Source organism: Sinocyclocheilus grahami, unplaced genomic scaffold, assembly GCF_001515645.1.
Source record: "Sinocyclocheilus grahami isolate Dianchi unplaced genomic scaffold, SAMN03320097.WGS_v1.1 scaffold2164.1, whole genome shotgun sequence".
NCBI classification, from domain to species: Eukaryota; Metazoa; Chordata; class Actinopteri; order Cypriniformes; family Cyprinidae; genus Sinocyclocheilus; species Sinocyclocheilus grahami.
Window position 1 is genome coordinate 33,094 of NW_015507343.1, and position 22,490 is coordinate 55,583.

General features: G+C 40.5%; 2 protein-coding genes across 2 annotated transcripts; both read left to right on the plus strand.

The window, feature by feature from the left end:
* The first annotated feature begins 270 nt into the window (after window positions 1-270).
* On the plus strand, window positions 271-9,657 carry LOC107574259 (B-cell receptor CD22-like). The gene is made up of 10 exons (XM_016260709.1): window positions 271-349; window positions 2,125-2,193; window positions 5,681-6,028; window positions 6,127-6,375; window positions 6,596-6,844; window positions 6,933-6,996; window positions 8,963-9,008; window positions 9,181-9,261; window positions 9,422-9,487; window positions 9,617-9,657. Exons 1-10 carry the CDS (start codon window positions 271-273, stop codon window positions 9,638-9,640), a joined length of 1,275 nt encoding a protein of 424 aa, XP_016116195.1. The 3' UTR covers window positions 9,641-9,657.
* A 6,904-nt stretch (window positions 9,658-16,561) lies between these two features.
* Window positions 16,562-20,086, plus strand: LOC107574264 (B-cell receptor CD22-like). The gene is made up of 5 exons (XM_016260713.1): window positions 16,562-16,616; window positions 18,509-18,853; window positions 18,952-19,200; window positions 19,682-19,930; window positions 20,007-20,086. Exons 1-5 carry the CDS (start codon window positions 16,562-16,564, stop codon window positions 20,084-20,086), a joined length of 978 nt encoding a protein of 325 aa, XP_016116199.1.
* Window positions 20,087-22,490: the final 2,404 nt, after the last annotated feature.

Genomic DNA, 22,490 nt, shown 5'->3' on the forward strand with positions numbered 1-22,490 from the left:
CAGTTCATCAGAACGACACCACAACAAATATTAAACAGCATTACATCTTTGTCCTGTGTCGGCCACCGTAGCACAAGTACAGCTATGCAGAACAAGTTTCCCTTATGAGTGGTGGGTGACCAGTTATACAGGGTTATTATGGGCATCTGTCATTTTCTATGACATGTTGTGCCATTTTGTGACAATGTGTGTCTTTTAGAAACTTGATGATGATATAACTTGTAGTGATTTTGCTTTCGGTGAAATAGTGTGAAATAGTGTAGTTCCTCCATGGACTTCACCACCATCACTTCCCTGGCTTTCACCTCTGTCTGCACTGCCCTGGACCCTTCAGTTCTGTCTTCTCCCGGTTAGACGTGCTCCACCTGAACCTTCACCAGTTTCTTCTGCCGGTGTACCTGCCCTTTGCCATCCCTTCACCATCTCCTGACTTCTTGCATGTGGCATCGTGAAAGGTAAACTATCTGTTGTTGCTTTCAGTATGGCTATAGAGGTCACGCGAAATGATATTCAAACTCACAATATAGACTTGTAACATTGAATAAAGCACATAATCAGTACCTGAGATTTTAATTTTCATATTTTGCATGTTTTTGTTCCAGCTACAATGTCACAGAAAACAGAAACCATTTCTAAAATAGAATCCCTATGTCACTTGTCACGTGGCGCTGAGCACATGGTCGACATTCACACATTTTTTTTTCCTCGCCTCTCTCATTACAACGGAAACTGTATTCGTGGCCATATTTAAATACTCAGCATGTATTCAAGAACAAGGCTGCTGACAGAAAAACCTTATAAGTTCATTATAGCTTTTAAGACATTTAGATAAAATCAGTTCTGCTTCATCAACATATTTTATGTTTGTTCCATTGATTGATTAATATAAATTTGGTAATGAATTAAGGTTCATCAAATGCACAGCGTATTGCAGTCACGGCCAATGCAATGTCTTCCAGAATTTCACAATCCCAGGTCCAGCAGTTCTCAAACCAGTATAACTGGACTGTATATTCAAATTTGAGTTATTCAATCAATCATATGTATTTGTCTCTCAGGCACAGGTTCCTTGTCATCGCCATCTGTATGCAATTGATTATGTGTAGATATTCCCAAGTTTGAAAATTTAACAGGATCATTTTATGGGCTAAATTCATGTTTCTCTCAGTTCAACTTTCATTGGCCTTTAGCCTAATGTCCTCTGCTAAAACGCTTCTTCTGCTCTATCTAGCACTAGTTGAGGTGTTAAAAACATATTAAAATATAATGTGTTAATCACGTGATATTTAGAGTGTGAAAACAGCAGTGCTGGTATCATGATCTATTGTAGTGCTGTCACTGGTCATGAGTCTTGGTGAAGTGGGTAAGTGCATGATTTTATTACCATTCTGTCAAATATCTTATGTATTGAGGATTGGTTGGGGTTAGTTGTCATTGGGCTGTTTCTCAGTAACGATAAGGTTTAAAAAAAAGTGTTTTCTTTAGCAGCAGTTTTGTATGTTAATTACAAATACCTCTGGTACAAATAATTATCTTTAACAACAGATAACTATATAATGAAGACAGATTCATTATATAGTTTAATAGGCTTTTATAAGAACTAGAACGTAGTTCTCTTTTTGGTTTGTTCTTTGCTCAATCTCAGAACAGATGGTGTTTCATTTGGCCTGGCAAGAAATAGGAAGATAATTGATACTACATTAAGTTAACCACAAACTAGTACATTTGCACGTGCAATCATAATCAAGCTAATATCATCTAATCAGAAAGAGCTTTATTGCCAAGTGTGCTTACACACACACAAGGAATTTGTCTTGGTGACAAAAGTTTCCAGTGCACAAACTGGATAACAAGACATATAACAAAATAAAAAATAAGTGAGTAAAAAAAAATTGTAAAAACAATACAAAATAGACAAATAGATAATAGATTGTATATTTTGAGTAAAACTTAATTCGCCATGAGTCACACACCATATGATAAGCTTCAAAGGATCTACAGGCAATGAACTACTGTAATATCTACATTTTTGCCTTGTAAAGCATTTCAAAAAGACATACAAATAAGTTTTAAAGAATGTCAGAATCACAAATGCTGAAATAAGCCACTGTACATTTGTTGTAGGAGTTGCTGTAGTGATGTCAGTCAGAATGGCCCCTCCTCTTCCTCTGATCTTTCTGATCATGATTCACGGTGAGTCACTGATGTTTCAGCAACACTTTATCAAGATTCGATATTATGCTTTTTTCAAACATCTATTCAGTTTAGTTACACTATTGTCATTGCACAGAGTTCAACAACATTATACAGCAAAAATAACACAACAAAAACAATATGTATACCTATAACCAGGGCCCCCAGCTATTGAGGGTGCCGGTGATTTCAACCGATGGGGAAGTCAGTATTTGACGGTGTTTGGTTCTTGTTTTGGGGAGAAACTGCTTTTGAGCCTGTGATACAATGTCTGTGATACATTTGTCTATGACACAATGGACCTGAAGCATTTACCAGAGGGCAGCAAGTCAAAGAGACAGTGTTTCGAAATGTTGGCTGATGACCCTCAGGACAGTAGCGTTTCTTGCAGGTGGTTTTACCTGAGGATCCTCAGGAAGTGGAATCTCTACTGTGCCTTCTTGACTACTTCTTGACCTTCATGACTACTTAACAATGGTATTGGTGGGATGGGTGGGGGCACAGTCATGAGTGTAGACAGAATACAGAAGCGGTCTCAACACAAAGCCCTGTGGCACTCCAGTGCTGAGTGCGAGGTATGAAAATAGATGGTCCTTTATTCAGTGGAAGAAGGACTGTGAAATTCTTAAGTAATCAAGTTTGGTGACCAATCTACCTGGGAAAACTGTTCTAAAGTATATAAACAGTATCCTCAAATAGCTCCATTGATGTTGAGGGTGTGTCAGCCCTGCCATATGCAGGGCAGTGATGATGGCATTGTCTGTAACTCTGTAAGTGAACAGATGTGGATAAAAGGTGAGTTGGAGACTGGCTTTGATATGCTATAGAACCAGGCTCTAAAAGCGCAGTATTATGACCGGTGCAATGGATGATAATCTTTGAGGCTGCGGGTGGAGGTCTTTTTTGGCAGTGGAATGATTGTGGCAGACTTCAGGCAAGTTGGAATGATTTTAGACGTTTTAGAGAGAGACTGGTTAAAGATCCCAGTGAAAAACCTCAGAAAGCTGGTTTGGCTTTGAGCACATGCCTCACAACATGCTCCTCCAACATGAGGGTGTGACTACTGGAGGCTCTGCCAGGGAGGCGTCACAGTTAACAGTCATTCAGTTGCTGGTCTTATAGCTGGTGACATGCTGGATGCCCTGCCACACCTGCTGTGAGTCGTTGTTGGTGGTGGCCCTCAAAGAACTTGTAGGCCACTTTTGCCTCACTGCTGCCTCTCTTCAGGTTTGCTCTAGCAATGCTGTATAAAGCTCTGTTTCCAGACTTGAAGGCTATGTTTTGAAGCCTTTTGTTATTCAGGGCTTCTGGTTGGAGTATACTCTGATGTTTTTGTCGACACAAAGTACAGTGAATGTACATTCCCCCAAGTCATGAACGTCAAAAATATTCCAGTTTGTCTGTCAAGGCAGCTGCAAAAAAGCTCCTTCAGGCCAGGTTTTACCAGTCTTTGTTGTGGGTTGAGCTTTCCTCCTCCTGTATGCTATGAATAGGAGTATGATTAAGTGATCTGAGTGGTCTAAAAGTGGTAGGCCCAAACTGTCTAGTGTGTTTGTCCCCCTGGTAGCACATTTGATATGATGATCAAATTTCTGGAGAACAGCCTTTAAATCTGCTTGGTTAAATTAATCGGCTATTTCACTGAGCAGGCGGCCTAAAGCTATGTTGAAGTTGGCATCTTGTGGAATGTCTGACTGTGACTATAAACACATTAAATTCACATGGTAGATACATTTGACTGTCAGGTATCTACCTATGTTTTTCATAAATCTACTTTTTTTATATAGATTCGTAGATTCAGTTCATCCATTTTGTTACTCAATAATCTGGCATTGGTGAGAAAAATGGTGGGTAGCAATGGATTTTGTGTAGTTATATGATCGGAAGATCTTGGTTACTGTATGTGGAATTTGCACGACTAATCTTAAAGGGGTCATACGATGCGATTTCAATTTTTTCTTTCTCTTTGGAGTGTTACAAGCTCTTGGTGCATAAAGAAGATCTGTAAAGTTGCAAAGACTAAAGTCACAAATCCAAAGAGATATTCATTGTAAAAGTTAAGAGTCAGCCACGCCTACCTAAAACGGCTCGTTCTAAGACGCCCCCACATATCTACGTCACTATGTGGGAAGATTTGCATAACGCCGCCCAAATGTTCACTCAAAGAAAGAAGGCGTAACTTTGATTCTCGCTGTAGTATTGTTGTTGCCGCCGCCATGTCGTGAAGACGCTATGTGTTTCGTTGTGAAAGCGAAACTACTTTGTTTGGCCTTCCAAAAGAGGACAATATCTGCTTCGTCATGCCTGGAGCTGATCCGTGCTGGTCGCTGAGGAAAGACAACAACTTCGCGCTGTGGATCACCGGATCGGCTTTTACCGTGGACGAAGTGGAGTCCAGCCTGGGGTCGTCACATGTGGTTGCCGCAAGCCCGCCGGACGCGCCTTCGTCGAATCCGCCGGCCGCACTGTTCTCAAGCCCGCCGCCTCTACTCACTCTAGCCCTCCAGCTGTTCCTCACTCTAACCCTGACCTCTGCTCACTGTAGGCCGCCGCCGCTCACTGTAGGCCGCCGCCGCTCACTCTAGGCCACCGTGTGTGACGCTGTGTTTCATTGTGAAAGCGAAACTACTTTGTTTGGCCTTCCAAAAATGGACACGACTAGAAATCAGTGGTTACGTTGTATTTACAACACTGTTCCAGAACACTTCAACCCAAATATTCAGATGTGTGCAGCAAATTTAAGGGAGGACCGTTTCCTGATCCTAGTAGAGTAGACTACAATGCCGGCTGTTCTGACTCAGAGACTGAAAGTAAGTTTTTTTATATTTAAAGCGAGTTTTTTTGGGCAGTGTAGAGTAGGGCTTGTTGTTTGTCGTTTCTCCGCTCACAAATGCAGACATGGTTTTATTGTTATGCGGTGCGATGCAACGCAACACGTAAAAAGACAGTATAAGTCATTATAATACATAATTATGTCCCCACTGGATGCAACGAATGCCTTGTTTATAATGGGTTTTCATGTTTTTGAATCATCGCTCTGGCCTGACAGGGCATCATCACAGTATGATAGGGGCGTAACATTTCCGTCACACGCTTGAGGTATTCGGCCAATCATAACACAATGCATAGCTGGCAAGTCAGAGCACACCTCGCTTTTCAGACCAATGAGCTTTGTAAAAATCGACGCGATTCAGAAAGGCGGGGCATAGAGGAGAAACAATAATGTACAGTATGTGGAAAATAATGTGTTTTTTAACCTTAAACCGCATAAACACATTTCATTACACCAAATACACAAAATAATGCTCTTTTTAGCAGCATCATATGACCCCTTTAAATTTGGCAAATATAAACAAGAACACACATAAAGAGCAATTAGAGTGAGAGCGTGGAGTCACTTTGTCTATGCTTGCTGTCACCTTGCTTGCAAAAATAAAAAAAATTATAATAAAAAAAAACCTATTGTTCAGTATGAATTGTGTTTCAGGGGTTTCTGGTGCTGATTGGGGTGTGAGTTACAGTCATTCACACATCTGTGCACTAAAGAACTCATCAGTGATAATGAGCTGCACTTATACATACCCTACTGGACATCAGATCCTGAAAGTGTTCTGGACCAATACAAAAGACAAAGAAGATAAATATGAAGAGTTTCCAGATCTGTCTGAGGATCCTGAATACAGTCAGAGGCTTCGGTATCTGGGAGACAAACAGCAGAACTGCACCATCAGACTGAGTCATGTGACACAGAAAGATTCACACAAGTACTATTTCAGATTCAGAACCAATATAAATCAATGGATTGGTAAACCAGGATTGACTCTTACTGTCACAGGTGACTTTCATGAGGCTGAGCTCTTCTTCTGTGCATTATGTTGAATAATAATCAGTGTATGACAGCAGCACTAGATATAATGTGTGTGTTGTGTTCAGATCTTCAGGTGGAGGCTCCTGAGAGAGTGACAGAGGGTCATAATGTCAGTCTGACATGTAACAGCAGCTGCACTCTGACTGACAGAGCAACATTCATCTGGTACAGAAACTCACAGCCATTAACTGAGAGAAGAGACGGAAACAATCAACTCCTGCTGCAGTCAGTCAGAAGAGAGGATGCAGGCAGATACAGCTGTGCTCTACATGGACACAGTTACATCTCTCCTGCTGCTCGTCTCAGTGTCACTTGTGAGTACTGATTCATTTGTTATTTTTAAAAACCTGGAAATTGTGTTTGAATGGGATGATATAAGGATTTAATATGTATCCTTTATAGATGCACCAAAAAATATCTCATGTGTAAGTTTATCATAAAAAAAAGCTAATTCTCTGTTTTTTTTCACTTCAGTTCATATTAGCAATTTTAAGATTGTGTCAGCATCTTAATTAATTTGGTGATTCTTATTAGACTCTCCCAGAAATGTCTCCGTGTCCATCATACAGTCTGGTCAGATCTGGGAAGGTTATTCGGTGACTCTGAGCTGCAGCAGTGATTCAAACCCTCCTGTTCTGAACTTCAGCTGGTTTAAGGAGAATCAAAGCTCAGCTGTTGGATCTGGACAGAGTTTCAGTGCACTACAGAGTGGACGCTTCTACTGTGAGGCTCACAATCAACATGGATCTCAGAGATCAGACCCTGTTACTGTCATTGTTAAAGGTAGAGCAGCTCATTTACTTTCATGATTCCTTCTAAAGTGAAGCAAATTAATCTGTTCAGATGTTTTACTCTCTTGTCTCTGTTGTAGGACGTCTGGTGATATTGTACATATCCATTGGAGTGGTTTGTGGAGCAGCAGTTGTCGTAATAATGTATGATATATGTGTGTGTGTGTGTGTGTGCGTGTGTGTGTGTGTGTGTGTGTGTGTATGTGTGTGTGTCTCATTCCTGTTTTGTCGTAATAATGTATGATATATGTGTGTGTGTGTGTGCGTGCGTGTGTGTGTGTGTGTGTGTGTATGTGTGTGTGTCTCATTCCTGTTATCTCAGGGAACCCGAGGTTACATACGTAACTAGAACATTCCCTTCCGATACGGTTTACTCACATTGTGTGTACCACGTTATGGGGAACAAAATCCAATAGCGTCGGCAAGGCACAATTAACCCGGGATCAGCGAGGCCCAGGCCATGAGCCTGGAGTTCTCAGAAAAAAATAGTCCTGACCACCGACAGGGAGCGGAACCAGCTTGACCAGCTGTGGAGTAGGCTAGGCTGCTAGGACTGAAGTGGCTCTGCAGGGCTAAAAAGGGTGGACAGCCTTGGCTTACCATTCCAGGGCATGACCTCTTTCGGACCCATCTGCGCTGCCCCATAACTCCACTGTTTTTAACTCTGAGGTTCCTGAGAGGAAGAAACGGGGGAGCACAAAGGATGGGGTTGCTATCATTAAAGAAAGCCATCCATGAGTGCAGTGAGGTGAGACAGGTGAGAGCAGCTCATCTCAGTAAGCACAGTCTCTGTGTGGGCTTGCCCGAGCACTAAGGCAGAGTGCTCGTCCAAGGAGTGCAGGAATGCCCTGCATGAGCAACACTCATGGTGCGGCATTTTGCATCAAACGCCACTAGAAATATGCTCTCTTAGCAAAAATGTGCTTTAATAGTCCTGCTGGATAAGTGCAGAGGAGTAGTGCTGCTGTTAGTGCTGTAATCCACGGCTGGGGCCTTTCTACAGCAAGCAGGAGGGCTTCTTCTTCTTCTTCTGAGTCAGCAAGGAGACATCATATATATTATATTAGCATGAGTTTGCCCACAGCGTGGTAAATGTAATGTGAGTGAACCATGCCAAAAGCGAACCGTAGATGTACCACATTTCATCACATTCAAAACAGTCTATTGAGAAATGACATTGTTTCAAAATCATAACATCTGATAAGTTCTGATTGACAGTAATTGTGTAAGTCATTGTCTTTAAAGGGCAAGCAGATGGATTAAAAACAGAAATGGTGCACAGAAGTCTCAGGTGAGAAAAAAAATATTTTGTTATCAGTAGTTTACTGTTCAGGTAAATGAACTTGTCACTCAAGGATTGAAAGACTGAATGTAGTTGTGACTCTATCTATCTATCTATCTATCTATCTATCTATCTATCTATCTATCTATCTAAACTCACATCTTTTTTTTTTTTATGGCAAAGATTAATCAAGCCAGACCTCATGATGGCCTACACAAAGCTTGCAATGTTGAGATGACTGATCCTGTGTATGAGAATGTGACTGTAAGTATTTTAGCTGAGAATTTCCTAAAGACTAAACTCTCCTCACCTTTGGCAAAAAAGAAATTGAATGTATGGGATCATATTCCCGCCAAATGTATTGCAGTCACGGATAAAAAAAAAAAGCTTGAAACCAAAATTTTAAAATGCAAGTAAAATTATATTGCACAAAATTAAAGCAAAGTTTTCAGAATAGCAAACAATGTCAAACGCCACTAGAAATATGCTCTCTTAGCAAAAATGTGCTTTAATAGTCCTGCTGGATAAGTGCAGAGGAGTAGTGCTGCTGTTAGCGCTGTAATCCACGGCTGGGGCCTTTCTACAGCAAGCAGGAGGGCTTCTTCTTCTTCTTCTGAGTCAGCAAGGAGACATCATATATATTATATTAGCATGAGTTTGCCCACAGCGTGGTAAATGTAATGTGAGTGAACCATGCCAAAAGCGAACCGTAGATGTACCACATTTCATCACATTCAAAACAGTCTATTGAGAAATGACATTGTTTCAAAATCATAACATCTGATAAGTTCTGATTGACAGTAATTGTGTAAGTCATTGTCTTTAAAGGGTAAGCAGATGGATTAAAAACAGAAATGGTGCACAGAAGTCTCAGGTGAGAAAAAAAATATTTTGTTATCAGTAGTTTACTGTTCAGGTAAATGAACTTGTCAAGGATTGAAAGTCTGAATAGAGCTGTGACCCTATCTATCTATCTATCTATCTATCTATCTATCTATCTATCTATCTATCTATCTATCTATCTATCTATCTTTTTTATGTCAAAGATTAATCAGTCCAGACCTCATGATGGCCTACACAAAGCTTGCAATGTTGAGATGACTGATCCTGTGTATGATAATGTGGCCGTAAGTATTTTAGCTGAGAATTTCCTAAAGACTAAACTCACCTTACCTCTAGCCAAAAAGAAATTGAACACTCGACAATGTCAAATGTCTTATGAATAATAAGTACATGGAAATTTAAATGACACATTGCTGAATATACTTTGTCTCTTCATTCATAAAGGCTGCTCAACATGACTCTAATATCTGTAAACCTGAACCAAACTCTTCTGTGTATGAAAATATTCCAGTAAGTAAGAACACATACTAGATAGAGACAAATCACAACCTATTAGCCTTTCCTCATGACTAATGTTCTTGATGCTTTTATTGAAATATTTCATTATTAATGTTTTTGCCTGCTTTATTTCTTATTCAGACTAAAAAGAAGAAGAGCATGTAGTGTTTTGGACACACAGCAAACATTTTACAGCTTTTACAAATCTCTTTGTTGGTGAAGACCTGTTTGATTGACAGAAGTGTCATGATATGGCTGAAGTAATTTGTTAAAAAAAATAAAAGTTTTTGAATTGATTAAAAGCATGTAATCACAAGTGTGTTTTCCTTTATGCTTTATATCAAGTTTAAAGTACTTAATTTATATTTTTTATGTTTTTAATATGAATCAGTGTAAGATTCATGTTTTGCATTAAAGGCAGGCTCTAGCTGTTCAATTTTACACTTTTCAGTCATTCAGTTCATCAGAACGACACCACAACAAATATTAAACAGCATTACATCTTTGTCCTGTGTCGGCCACCGTAGCACAAGTACAGCTATGCAGAACAAGTTTCCCTTATGAGTGGTGGGTGACCAGTTATACAGGGTTATTATGGGCATCTGTTATTTTCTATGACATGTTGTGCCATTTTGTGACAACGTGCGCCTTTTAGACGTCACCGATGATGTAGTGATTTTTGGATCACGTGTCACTTAAGATGCGATGATGAGTACATCATATAAGAAAGATTGGTGGGATATCTAACTTGCAGAAACTCTTACTGTATTATCAACACAACAAAAACACAATTGTGATAAAATAAATGTTATTAACAAAAGACAGACATGAGTAATCAACAACTACTAAATGAATACCATCAATAAAAAGGAATAAAGTGCATAAGATGCATAAAATGTAAGTGATTAATTGGGTGATACTATGGCAGAGTTGTGTTATCTTATTAAAAGATAAACTGTTTAATCTGAAATGAAGGATTATTTGTCCTGATCAGCTATATCATCTAATGTAAATTAGAAAATCATATACCGATAATATGCAATAATGCTAAGGTCTCTGGAAGAGGTTTGGATAAGTGATAGTTATGTTCTCTGTGGTTAAGTGAGCAGTCTGGTGGCGGGGACTTCATCCACTGGCTGTGCTGGTAACAATGCAGTGGGGAAAGGAGCAGGAATCCATTTAAACAGCCTTGAACACGAAGCACTGTATGATGCTGATCTCCTGGAGCACCAAAGGGTCCTAAAATCTGGAACGCAGATGTGGCCCTGGAGTAGATGCAGAAGGTCCTTGTCCTGGAGCATGCAGACGAAAGTACCTTGGAGTGAAGGTTTGCTCGCCAGACCTTAACCTTGTTGCAAATGTTTCTATGTCTTCTGCTCTCTGGGCTAGAGACTCAGAGCTTGGTCAGTTCGCTTTGTCTCTCTAGGATGGAGAGTGCTGCATCAGTTGTTGTCTTGTTGGATGAAGATTCTGAATGCACGGTATCTCTTTCCTAACAGGCTGCAGGCTGGAGACTCAGAACGGCATATCTGCTATTGTCTCTCTGGACAGGAGACTCAGAACTTTGTTGATCTCCTACCACAGAGACTCAGAACAAGGAGTTTTGAAAGGGTACATTTATCTCTTTCCGATCAGGAGTAAATTGTAATTTGGCTCGTCTCCATTTACATGGTGTGATTGGCCGTTTCCATCAGAGCAGGGGTAAACTGTGTGGCCCACTCTTCTTTCCTCCTGTGGAACTTATTTGCATAGTCCAAACACACATTTAGAAAAGTGTCACTAAAGTTTTACTGATGCATTATTCCAAACCATAACCAGAATACCTTTGGCAATATTAAGAATGCATTCAGTCCAAACATGGTGTTGTAACCGACCATGGTACGGTTACTATGTTGTTGTTGTTTTTTTGTGTAGTTCCTCTACTGTGCCCCAGGGGGCCCTATATAATTTTCTATGCTAAGGGATCAAAAGGATGTAGGCAGTAGAGTAAGACATACCTGTTTGGTTAAGGGAACGCATGGCATTCACTTACATAACCTTAATTAGGGTGACCATACGTGCCATTTTCCCAGGACGCATCCTGGCCAGGATTTCTATATTGCCTAAAATATCTAGGTTTTGGCTTTGTTTGCGTGTGCAGACCGATCGGTGTGTATGACATCAAAATATGGCAATTTAGGGCAGGGAATTTTAGGCAATATAGAAATCCTGGCCAGGACACGTCCTGGGAAAATGGCACGTATGGTCACCCTACCTTAATGCAAATGGAGTTCTGATTGAGAAACTAAGGTTTTCAGCTCAGTCATGTAAGTGTATCAGTTTATTTTGCGCTGTGTAAATTTGCACTTATTTTGTAAATAGTTTAACTAATGGTGAACTTTTGTGACTGTTAAATGCTAATGCTAGTTGTTTGTTTGTTTTGTAGAAGAACTATTTTTGTTTCTGTCTCTCCGTTTTTCTTTTTTACCATGAATTCCTCATCAATGGACTAAGAAATAACTTCATCAGAACGGGACAAATCGACATTAAAGAATTGCAAAGCACTCTATGTTTTAAGGAAACTCAGATCGACGAATCTTTGTGGTACTCTTGCTATCGGACTATCATCATCAAAGACTTCAGTATTCAAATTCAGTGCATGCTTCGGCTTAGAGACGAGTATTCCTTCAACCAGATACGTTTTCTGTTTTTGTCCTTTACTTTGATTAATGATAAACTCAATGGGTTGTTTTGCACTCAAAAATACTTTATTGACTGTTTATCATGCATGTGCTGTAGGGATCTGTGGATTGCCTTTATTTATATAAACACTTTGAAATGGCCTACTGTGTTCTGTGTGGTTTTCAGTTGAGGGACCCTCTCCTAAATTATTTTGTGATTTGGCCCCTTTGAGCAATCTCACTGGGTCAATTACAATGTAAAAAGATTGAACTGTCATGCATGCATTCACTTGTCCATTAACAGCTGAGTTTGTGTAAGATGTCACACTACACATCGCTGTCACTGAGAATACTTACTTCTCTGAATAAGTATAAGATGATTGTGTTGTAGATTGTATCAGTTTTAAGGTTTGAAAAGAGTTATGAATGGATTTGGATGGATCTATGTGATCTCTCTTTATTTCACCTACTGCTGCTGCATCCGGAGATCCTGAGGAATTTTTATGGTGGTCACAGGCCAAATCTTAGGAATCAGTCTCTAGGTGGGTGAAAGGCAGAAACTGCATTTGGCCCTCCCTCAGGCTCCACCTCCTTCCTCGGTCGCTCTAGCTTGCCCTCTGGCCTCTGGATCCCCACCTACATCTCAGGCGATCATCTCTATGGCTCCGTCGCGGCCACCTGCATCCTCCACATCGCTCCACCTCCTTGGCTCACTGTCTGCGCTGTGGGCTGCACTTCCAATGCTGTTGTCACCTCCAGTTGTCCCCATGGCGTTGCATGTTCCCATCACACCTTGGCTCCTCCCTCCAGTGATGCTGCCATGGAGCGCAGTCCTGGCTGTGGCCTGTGTCTCCAACTACCCTCTCCTGCTCAGGGCTCCTCCATGGACTTCACCACCATCACTTCCCTGGCTTTCACCTCTGTCTGCACTGCCCTGGACCCTTCAGTTCTGTCTTCTCCCAGTTAGACATCCTCCGCCTGAACCTCCACCAGTTTCTTCTGCCGGTGTACCTGCCCTTTGCCATCCCTTCACCATCTCCTGGCTTCTTGCCTGTGGCATTGCCTCTGCCTCCTATTACGGCGTAAGGATGCACCATCCGGGAGGGGGTGTTCTGTCACACCACCATGAACTTTATATGTGTCTTGCACTGTTTCCTGCTCCCTGTTTGTCATCATGGTTTTTCATTTGATCTCGTTAACATCACTACTTAAGTTCTGTTCTCCTTGTGTTTCATTGTCAGGTCTGGTCTTTGTGTTGCTGTGTTTGGATTCCCTGTTCTCAGTTGGATTTGCCCTCTTCAGAATATTAAAGACTGTTTTTGGATTATCTTCGTCTTTGTGTGTGTTACTACACAGCTAAGACGTGACGGGTAAACTATCTGTTGTTGCTTTCAGTATGGCTATAGAAATCACGCAAAATGATATTCAAACTCACAATAGACACTTGTAACATTGAATAAAACACTATTGTCATAGTTTGTACGTTTTTGTTCCATCCGCAATGTCACAGAAAATAGAAACCGTTTCTGAAATAGAATCCCTATGTCGCGTGTCGCTGTTGTGGCTGGTTAGGACATGGTGTAATGCATATTTCAGACAAAATAAATTTAATTTCGGTATGCAATCCAATTTTACAATCCAATCCAACAACCAGTGGATAAAGTTAAGGCCCGCTCTATTTTTATTTTTAATTTTTATTTCTTGTTTGAAATGTGTTACAAGTGAAGACAGTTGCAGCTATTTCTCTCCAGTCTGCTAGAATGGAGAAATATGCTGAAATATCAAGAACTGCTTGCCAAACTGATCACATTTAAAATAAGCAATAAACTCAGACATAAACTGGTCCATAAATGTAGTTCCCCTTCAGGAACTCGAGCTGCATCGGAAAACGCTTTGGGAACGCCTTCAGCGTGACCACGTTCTGACTCACATGTACAATCAGTCCAATGGAAGGGCGAGACATCACAGGCAGGTGACGTAGAGACCAGGAAGCTATAAAAGCACATGCGGTGGAACCGGCATCAGCTTTCTGTCATTCAGCAAGTGCTCTGTGTGTGTTTCAGTCGCTGTTTGTTGTTAGTCTTATTTAGTGTTCTTTCTCCACTTATGAGCTCCATTATGTCAAAGCTTCAGTCAAGAAGAAACATTTGGGCGAGAGCAGGCAGCGTTCAGGCTGTGTTTTCCTCCCTGCCCGCGCTATATTTCGGGTGGGGACACACAGTTTGTGTGTTGTCTGCTTGGGAGCGAAGCACGCAGAGTCAGCTCTCGAGAGCAGCGGCTGTGCTCGTGGGGTTCGCATATGATCCAGTGCCCACTCTCTGGGATCGGAAGCCCGCGCTGCGGTTCTTCCTCCCAGGGAGAGGGGTCTTCCTCCGAGGAGGTTGATGTGGAGGGTGTCGATGAGCTCGCCTGGAGATGCTGGCCATGTTTCTAGCATTGAAACCCTTCCTCCCGGACATAAGAGATCGCCATGTGTTGGTGCGCACCGGCAACACAGCGCGGTGGTCTCTTATATCTTCATGGGAGATTTCCGTCAGGAGGGATCTCCTCTCACGGGCGGATGGTACAATCTTTCACCCCTGCCCGGAGCTGTGGAAGCCATGGGTGTGGCCTCTGAGGGGGCACAACTCGTAGCTTCCGGTCTCTCAACCGAGGTTGTTGAGACATCCTCCAATCCAGAGCGCCCTCTACGAGGAAACTGTATGCCCTGAAGTGGAAGTTTTCACTTCTTGGTGCAGAGACCGTTAGCTCGACCCAGTTTACTGCCCAGTTGGTACAGTGCTGGAGTTCCTGCAGGCCCGATTCTCTGCAGGGTTGACCCACTCCACCTTGAAAATCTACGTGGCGGTTGTTGCGGCCTACCACACCCCTATCGGTGGCCAGTCAGTGGGCAGACACCCCCTAGATACACGTTTCCTCCACAGTGCGCTGAGGCCTCTGGCCAGAGAAGCTTATGTTAAGCGGTGGATCAGGATGCTGTTCCATAGCCTCGAGTCCTCCTGATCTCCCCTCTCCTTTGGGGGTCAAAGCTCACTCCTTCTGAAGTTGACCATTTAGCGGGATGTCCCCGCCTACTTTGTCAGGTGCCTACCTGCATTTCTTTTTCTCGCCTCTCTCATTACAACGGAAACTGCATTTATGGCCATATTTAAAGACTCAGCGTGTATACAAGAACAGGCTGCTGACAGAAAAAGCTTATAAGTTCATTATAGCTTTTAAGACATTTAGATGAAATAAATTCTGCTTCATCAACATATTTTACGTTTATTCCATTGATTGATTAATATAAATTTGGTAATGAATTAAGGTTCATCAAATGCACAGCATATTGCAGTCACTGCCAATGCAATGTTTTACGGTATTTCACAATCCCAGGTCCAGCAGTTCTCAAACCAGGATATCTGGACTGTCTGGACTTGTGATCTGGACCGTCACACAACTCCAACCTCCTTATTAAGTTTGTGGATGACACGACTGTAGTGGGTCTCATTAGCAGCAGAGATGAGACAAACTACAGGAGCGAGGTGAGCCGCCTGGCCGGGTGGTGCAGTGACAACAATCTCCTTGTCATCGCCATCTGTATGCAATTGATTATGTTTAGATATTCCCAAGTTTGAAAAATTAACAGGATCATCTTTATGACCTAAATTCATGTTTCTATCAGTTCAACTTTCATTGGCCTTTAGCCTAATGTCCTCTGCTAAAACGCTTCTCCTGCTCTATCTAGCACTAGTTGAGGTGTTAAAAACATATTAAAATATAATGTGTTAATCACGTGATATTTAGAGTGTGAAAACAGCAGTGCTGGTATCATCTTGATCTATTGTAGTGCTGTCACTGGTCATGAGTCTTGGTGAAATGGGTAAGTGCATGATTTTATTACCATTCTGTCAAATATTCTGTCAAATTATATTGTTTAATAGACTTTTATAAGAACTAGAACATAGTTCTCTTTTTGGTTTGTTCTTTGCTCAATCTCAGAACAGATGGTGTTTGATTTGGCCTGACAAGAAAGAGGAAGATAATTGATACTACATTAAGTTAACCACAAACTAGTACATTTGCACGTGCAATCATAATCAAGCTAATATCTAATCAGAAAGGAATTTGTCTTGGTGACAAAAGTTTCAGGTGCACAGACTGGATAAGACACAGATAACAAAATAATAAGTGAGTAAAAATATGTAAAAACAATACAAAATAGACAAATAGATAATAGATTGTAAGTTTTGAGTAAAACTTAACTCGCCATGAGTTACACACCATATGATAAGCTTCAAAGCATCTACAGACAATTAACTACTGTAATATCTACATTTTTGCCTTATAAAGCATTTCAAAAAGACACAAATAAGTTTTAAAGAATGTCAGAATCACAAATGCTGAAATAAGCCACTGTACATTTGTTGTAGGAGTTGCTGTAGTGATGTCAGTCAGAATGGCCCCTCCTCTTCCTCTGATCTTTCTGATCATGATTCACGGTGAGTCACTGATGTTTCAGCAACACTTTATCAAGATTCGATATTATGCTTTTTTCAAATATCTTTTCAGTTTAGTTACTCTATTCTCATTGCACAGAGTACAACAACATTATACAGCAAAAATAACACAACAAAAACAATATGTATACCTATAACCAGGGCCCCCAGCTATTGAGGGTGCCGGTGATTTCAACCGATGGGGAAGTCAGTATTTGACGGTGTTTGGTTCTTGTTTTGGGGAGAAACTGCTTTTGAGCCTGTGATAAAATGTCTGTGATTCATTTGTCTATGATACAATGGACCTGAAGCATTTACCTGAGGGCAGCAAGTCAAAAAGACAGTGTTTCGAAATGTTGGCTGATGACCCTCAGGACAGTAGCGTTTCTTGCAGGTGGTTTTACCTGAGGATCCCCAGGAAGTGGAATATCTACTGTGGCTTCTTGACATTCTTGACTATTTAACAATGGTATTGGGGGTACAGTCATGAGTGTAGTCAGAATACAGATGCAGACTCGACACTAAGCCATGTGGCACACCAGTGCTGAGTGTGAGGAAGGAAAAGAGATGGTCCTTTATCCAACGGCAGACGGACTGTGAAATTCTTAAGTCATCAAGTTTGGCGACCAATCTACCTGGGAAGACTGTGTTAAAGTATATAAACAGTATCCTCAAATAGCGCCATTGATGTTTAAGGTGTTTTTTTTTTTTGGGGGGGGGGGTTATGTTTATTTTTTAAATCTGGACAGGGCTTGCTGTTTTGTTTTTAAAATAAAAAAAGTTATATTTTTGGCAAATATAAAAGCCATTTCACACCAAAAGTGAAATGAATAAGCCTCAGGCTGAAAGGAATGTAAATTTACGTCCGTGCAGTAGAATGCATAAGAAGACATTTCAACACACTTCAGCAATAAAAAAAGACACACAAATGTTCGTCTAGAGTTATTTGTGCTTATTAGTACGCTTGAACTGGATCATCGAAGGTCAGAAGCAAAGACATTGGTTAATAGAATGGGATTAAATACATAAAGGATATGTGTTTTGTTTAACATTTAATTATTGCAGGTTTGCGTCATATTCGGAGTTGCATTATTTTTATTCATTTTGAGGAATACTGAATCTGTGAGTGAGATGAATTAATGCATATTCATATTTATTTTAGAATTACAGTAACATCTGATTTCTCTCAACATGGGGACACCAGAGTTGTCAATCAATAAATTGGAAAAAAAGTAACTTGCATTACTTATTTGAAGAAGTAACTCAGATATTCTCTTGTAAATTAAAAAGTAATGCGTTACTTTACTAGTTACTTGAAAAACATGATAGATACATTTGACTGTCAGGTACTCCAAATTGGAAAAACCTACCTATCTACCCATGATATAGGTAAATCTAAAAAAAATAAATAATTTTATTTTTGTATTTATTTTTTTGTAGATTCAGTTCATCCATTTTCTTGCTAAAATATCTGGCATTGGTGAGAATGCCAGGGTAGCATTGGTTTGTGCAGTCGTCTGGCAAGTAGGGCGAACTGGCATTCATGCTTTTGTTTGCTGTGTCTCCTATGCCCCTGACACCTGTCGGACCCAAAAACAATTCATGTAGAGCCCGGTGTCCAGGCTATCTCCCTTGGTATATTGTCTAAGTGCAAAAGTTCACTCAAGATCTGCTTAAGCTGTAGTTATATGATCGGAAGATCTTGGTTACTGTATGTGGAATTTGCACTACTAAACATAACTTTGGCAAACACGCATATAAACAAGAACACACATACAGAGCAATTAGAGTGAGAGCGTGGAGTCACTGCATCAATGCTTGCTTCCATCTTGCTTGCAAAACATAAAAAAATAATAATGAAAAAACTATTGTTCGGTATGAATTCTGTGTTTCAGGGGTTTCTGGTGCTGGTTGGGGTGTGAGTTACAGTCCTTCACACATCTGTGCACTAAAGAACTCATCAGTGATAATGAGCTGCACTTATACATACCCTACTGGACATCAGATCATGAAAGTGTTCTGGACCAAAAACAATGTAAAGGGTGAAGAGTCTCTAGATCTGTCTGAGGATCCCGAATACAGTCAGAGGCTTCAGTATCTGGGAGACACACAGCAGAACTGCAGCATCAGACTGAGTCATGTGACACAGAAAGATGAACACATGTACTGTTTCAGATTAATCTCTGATAAACCTGATGGAAAATGGACTGGTTATCCAGGAGTGACTCTTACTGTCACAGGTGACTTTCATGAGGCTGAGCTCTTCTTCTGTGCATTATGTTGAATAATAATCAGTGTATGACAGCAGCACTAGATATAATGTGTGTGTTGTGTTCAGATCTTCAGGTGGAGGCTCCTGAGAGAGTGACAGAGGGTCATAATGTCAGTCTGACATGTAACAGCAGCTGCACTCTGACTGACAGAGCAACATTCATCTGGTACAGAAACTCACAGCCATTAACTGAGAGAAGAGACGGAAACAATCAACTCCTGCTGCAGTCAGTCAGAAGAGAGGATGCAGGCAGATACAGCTGTGCTCTACATGGACACAGTTACATCTCTCCTGCTGCTCGTCTCAGTGTCACGTGTGAGTACAGTCATACTTTGCCAACTTGAGTAAATGTATTCATATATGAGACAATGTAAAATGAAGAATTAATATTGTGTAAAAGACCAAATTGGTTAGAATGTTAAATGTTTTTATTAATATTTCGCATTCTATATACCGGACCTCTAGATCCTCCACAGGGGGCTTTTGTAGCAGTGAGTCCATCTGGAGAAATAGTGGAGGGAGATTCAGTGACTCTGAGCTGCAGCAGTGATGCAAACCCTCCTGCAGACATCAGCTGGTTTAAAGGAGGAAGGTTTGTAGGATCTGGAAGAATCTACAGCATCTCAAAGATCAGCTCTGATCACAGTGGAGAATACAAGTGCAAGTCCAGAAATAAACATGGAGAGAAATACTCTGATGCTGTGACTTTAAACGTCATGTGTGAGTTAATGATCAAAATTTCCAAACACACAATTTTCTTCCGTTTATTGTGAATTAAAATGTTTGTCCTTTTTAGACCCTCCAAAGAATGTCTCAGTGTCCATAAATGGATCTGGTGAAATAGTGGAGGGAGATTCAGTGACTCTGAGCTGCAGCAGTGATGCAAACCCTCCTGCTCTGAGCTTCAGCTGGTTTAAGGAGAATCAAAGCTCAGCTGTTGGATCTGGACAGAGTTTCAGTGCACTACAGAGTGGACGCTTCTACTGTGAGGCTCACAATCAACACGGATCTCAGAGATCAGACGCTGTTACTGTCACTTTTAAAGGTGCAGCTCATATATTTATATTTCTCTTTCTGAAGTGAATCTGTTCAGATGTTTTACTCTCTTGTCTCTGTTGTAGGACGTCTGGTGATTTTGTACATATCCGTTGGAGGGGTTTGTGGAGCTGCAGTTATCATAACGATATTGCTGATTTGGTAAGTTTGTGTGTGTGTGTCTGTGTCTGTTTCTGTGTCTGTGTGTGTGTGTGTGTGTGTGTGTGTGTGTCCTTGACACGGTCAGGATGAGACAGCAGTGATAGTTAAGTGAAAATGGAAATAAAGAGTTAATTAATTGATAAAATGGTGTAATCACTTAAGTTTGTTTTCTCTTTACACTTTATACAATCTTTTAAGCCTGCTGCATTTAAATTTTTAATGTTTTTAAGCTTAGATATCAGTATTTTTCAGATTTTCCATAAAAAGGCTAGTTATGCAATTTTACATGTTGGGGGCTTGTTATGTCGCAATATTGGAAATATATATGTTTTAAACCGTGAAGGCTGATATTAAGCAATGTGCAAACTTTGCGCAAGAGTTATGTCGGTGAACAGCTGATATAACTGTCTTGAGTTATTCCCTTAATATTTCTCTTGTGGCCCATACATAGTGAAAAACAAAGATAAATGTATTTTGCGTTAAACATTGTTTTTGAAAGTCGGTGCTTGAAATAAAGCTGTTCTTAATTTTCATTGATGACTGCAGTGTTAATAATTTGAATTATAGGCCTATAATTCATTGTATAAATTAATAGACCTGTTTTAAAAGACCTTTTTAAATACATTTTTAATGAGGAGTAAGCCAATAGCCTAATCTTTTATTATCCTCACAGTGCGTCAGTTATGCAGTGATGTGCTATGAAATTGTTGCAGGGCAAATTAATTGTAATTTAATAATACAAATAATCTAATAATAATAATAGGCCTAATAATAAGAAGAATGTAACAGGCCTACATTAATTGGAAATGCCAAATCCTCTTAATATTGCCAATATTTGATGTTTTTGACAATATCTCTGGCTGTCGACACATGATACGACACAACCCAGCACGGGGAGGTTATCGCGGGTTATCTGTGATCGTGGCTCCTAATCGGTGGTCTTATGTCGTACAGTGAGAGAGGTTCAAAGACGGCCGTTGTCACGGTCTTGCGACCAAAGATAGCCTACGATCATTTTCTGACAGTGTCAGAGATTCAGAGTGATCATCGCACAGTGTGTCTGCTGCTACGACCCACGATTACTGACCAGCCAATAGAAATGCGACATGAAATTAACGCGACATGGCGCTAAAACATAAAACTGCTTACCTCAAGCTCGTATCCCTTCCTCTTTCACCGCTTCCACTTTTTTTCAGCACACATAAAAACTACAACTTCCCAAGTGTGATTTATCAAGCTCTTTTTGTTTACCACTAGCGCATGCTGATAACGTTTTATTCTTCCATAGTAGCGTGCGTCGCAGCCTAGAGTCAATAGGTGTCATCATCGTACAGTCTGCATACATGTAGTACCCGAGTTTATCAAATCCAGTGTGATTTGCAATGATCATACAGGATTGCTGAAATTGTGCAGTGTCTCGGGCTTAAGACGAAACGATGACGAGACGACAATAAGGTCAATAAACGATAACTGTGAGTATATCAACATGCAATATTGTTGATGAAAAAGACGAAAATAAAAATAAAAACTATACCAAAATGTATTTACATTTTTTTGTAAGAAATGCTGTTTCCGGGTCCAAGCCTCAACTTGTTTTGCTCAACAGCTGTTTATGAGCACTGTTTAAGCTAAATACGTTTTATTACACGTTTAAGCTAAACATTTAAAAACCGTCTCCGTGCTCACAGTGTCCCAGACACAAATAATTTTTATAGTTATTTATTTATATTTATATTTTCATTTTTCTGCTATCTGGAATTTCGGTATGGAGTTAAGGGTTAGGATTATAATTTTTGGTGGTATTATATCACATTGTGAGTGTATATGACCACTGTTTGTTGTTTTCTTGTGGCATCTGATAGAGCATACTGTAGGTCTTCAACCCCCCTGATAGCACACGTACATCACGGAGACGACAATTTGATGTCTGCATTACATCTGCAAGACATATTTTTTAGAGTGTTTGCTCATCTGCAGTACGTCTATAGAATGTTTCCTATCAGATGTCAAACAGACGTTTAGAAGATGTCTTTAAGATGTTTATGATTTAGAATGCATGTAAAACTGACATCTTAAAGACGTCTATCAGATGTTTGTACACAGCAGATGCTTTCCAGATGAAGCGATCTTTAACAGACATCTTGCAGACGTACGTGTGGTCTCTGGGCCTGCTCCATGGGACCCACTTTCCTACAGAGTTTAGCTCCAACCCTAATCAAACACACCTGAACCAGCTAATCAAGGTCTTCAGGATCACTTGAAAAGTCAGAGGCCAGGTGTGCTGAAGCAGGTTGGAAATAAACTTTGCAGGACAGTGGGTCCCCAGGAGAAGGGTTGAAGACCTATGTGATAGAGCGTTTGGACCTAGAAGCGGTGAGGCGTGACGTCAGATTAACAAATGTCAAACT

What these genes read in the sequence shown, in the direction of transcription:
- LOC107574259 (XM_016260709.1), top strand. Translation starts at nt 271, where the DNA reads ATGGACTTCACCACCATCACTTCCCTGGCTTTCACCTCTGTCTGCACT. An exon ending in TGTTACTGTCATTGTTAAAG is followed by an intron (nt 6,845 to 6,932) that starts GTAGAGCAGCTC and finishes TCTCTGTTGTAG; the next exon opens with GACGTCTGGTGATATTGTAC. An exon ending in CTGTGTATGATAATGTGGCC is followed by an intron (nt 9,262 to 9,421) that starts GTAAGTATTTTA and finishes TCATTCATAAAG; the next exon opens with GCTGCTCAACATGACTCTAA.
- LOC107574264 (XM_016260713.1), top strand. Translation starts at nt 16,562, where the DNA reads ATGTCAGTCAGAATGGCCCCTCCTCTTCCTCTGATCTTTCTGATCATG. An exon ending in CTTTCTGATCATGATTCACG is followed by an intron (nt 16,617 to 18,508) that starts GTGAGTCACTGA and finishes TCTGTGTTTCAG; the next exon opens with GGGTTTCTGGTGCTGGTTGG. An exon ending in TGTTACTGTCACTTTTAAAG is followed by an intron (nt 19,931 to 20,006) that starts GTGCAGCTCATA and finishes TCTCTGTTGTAG; the next exon opens with GACGTCTGGTGATTTTGTAC.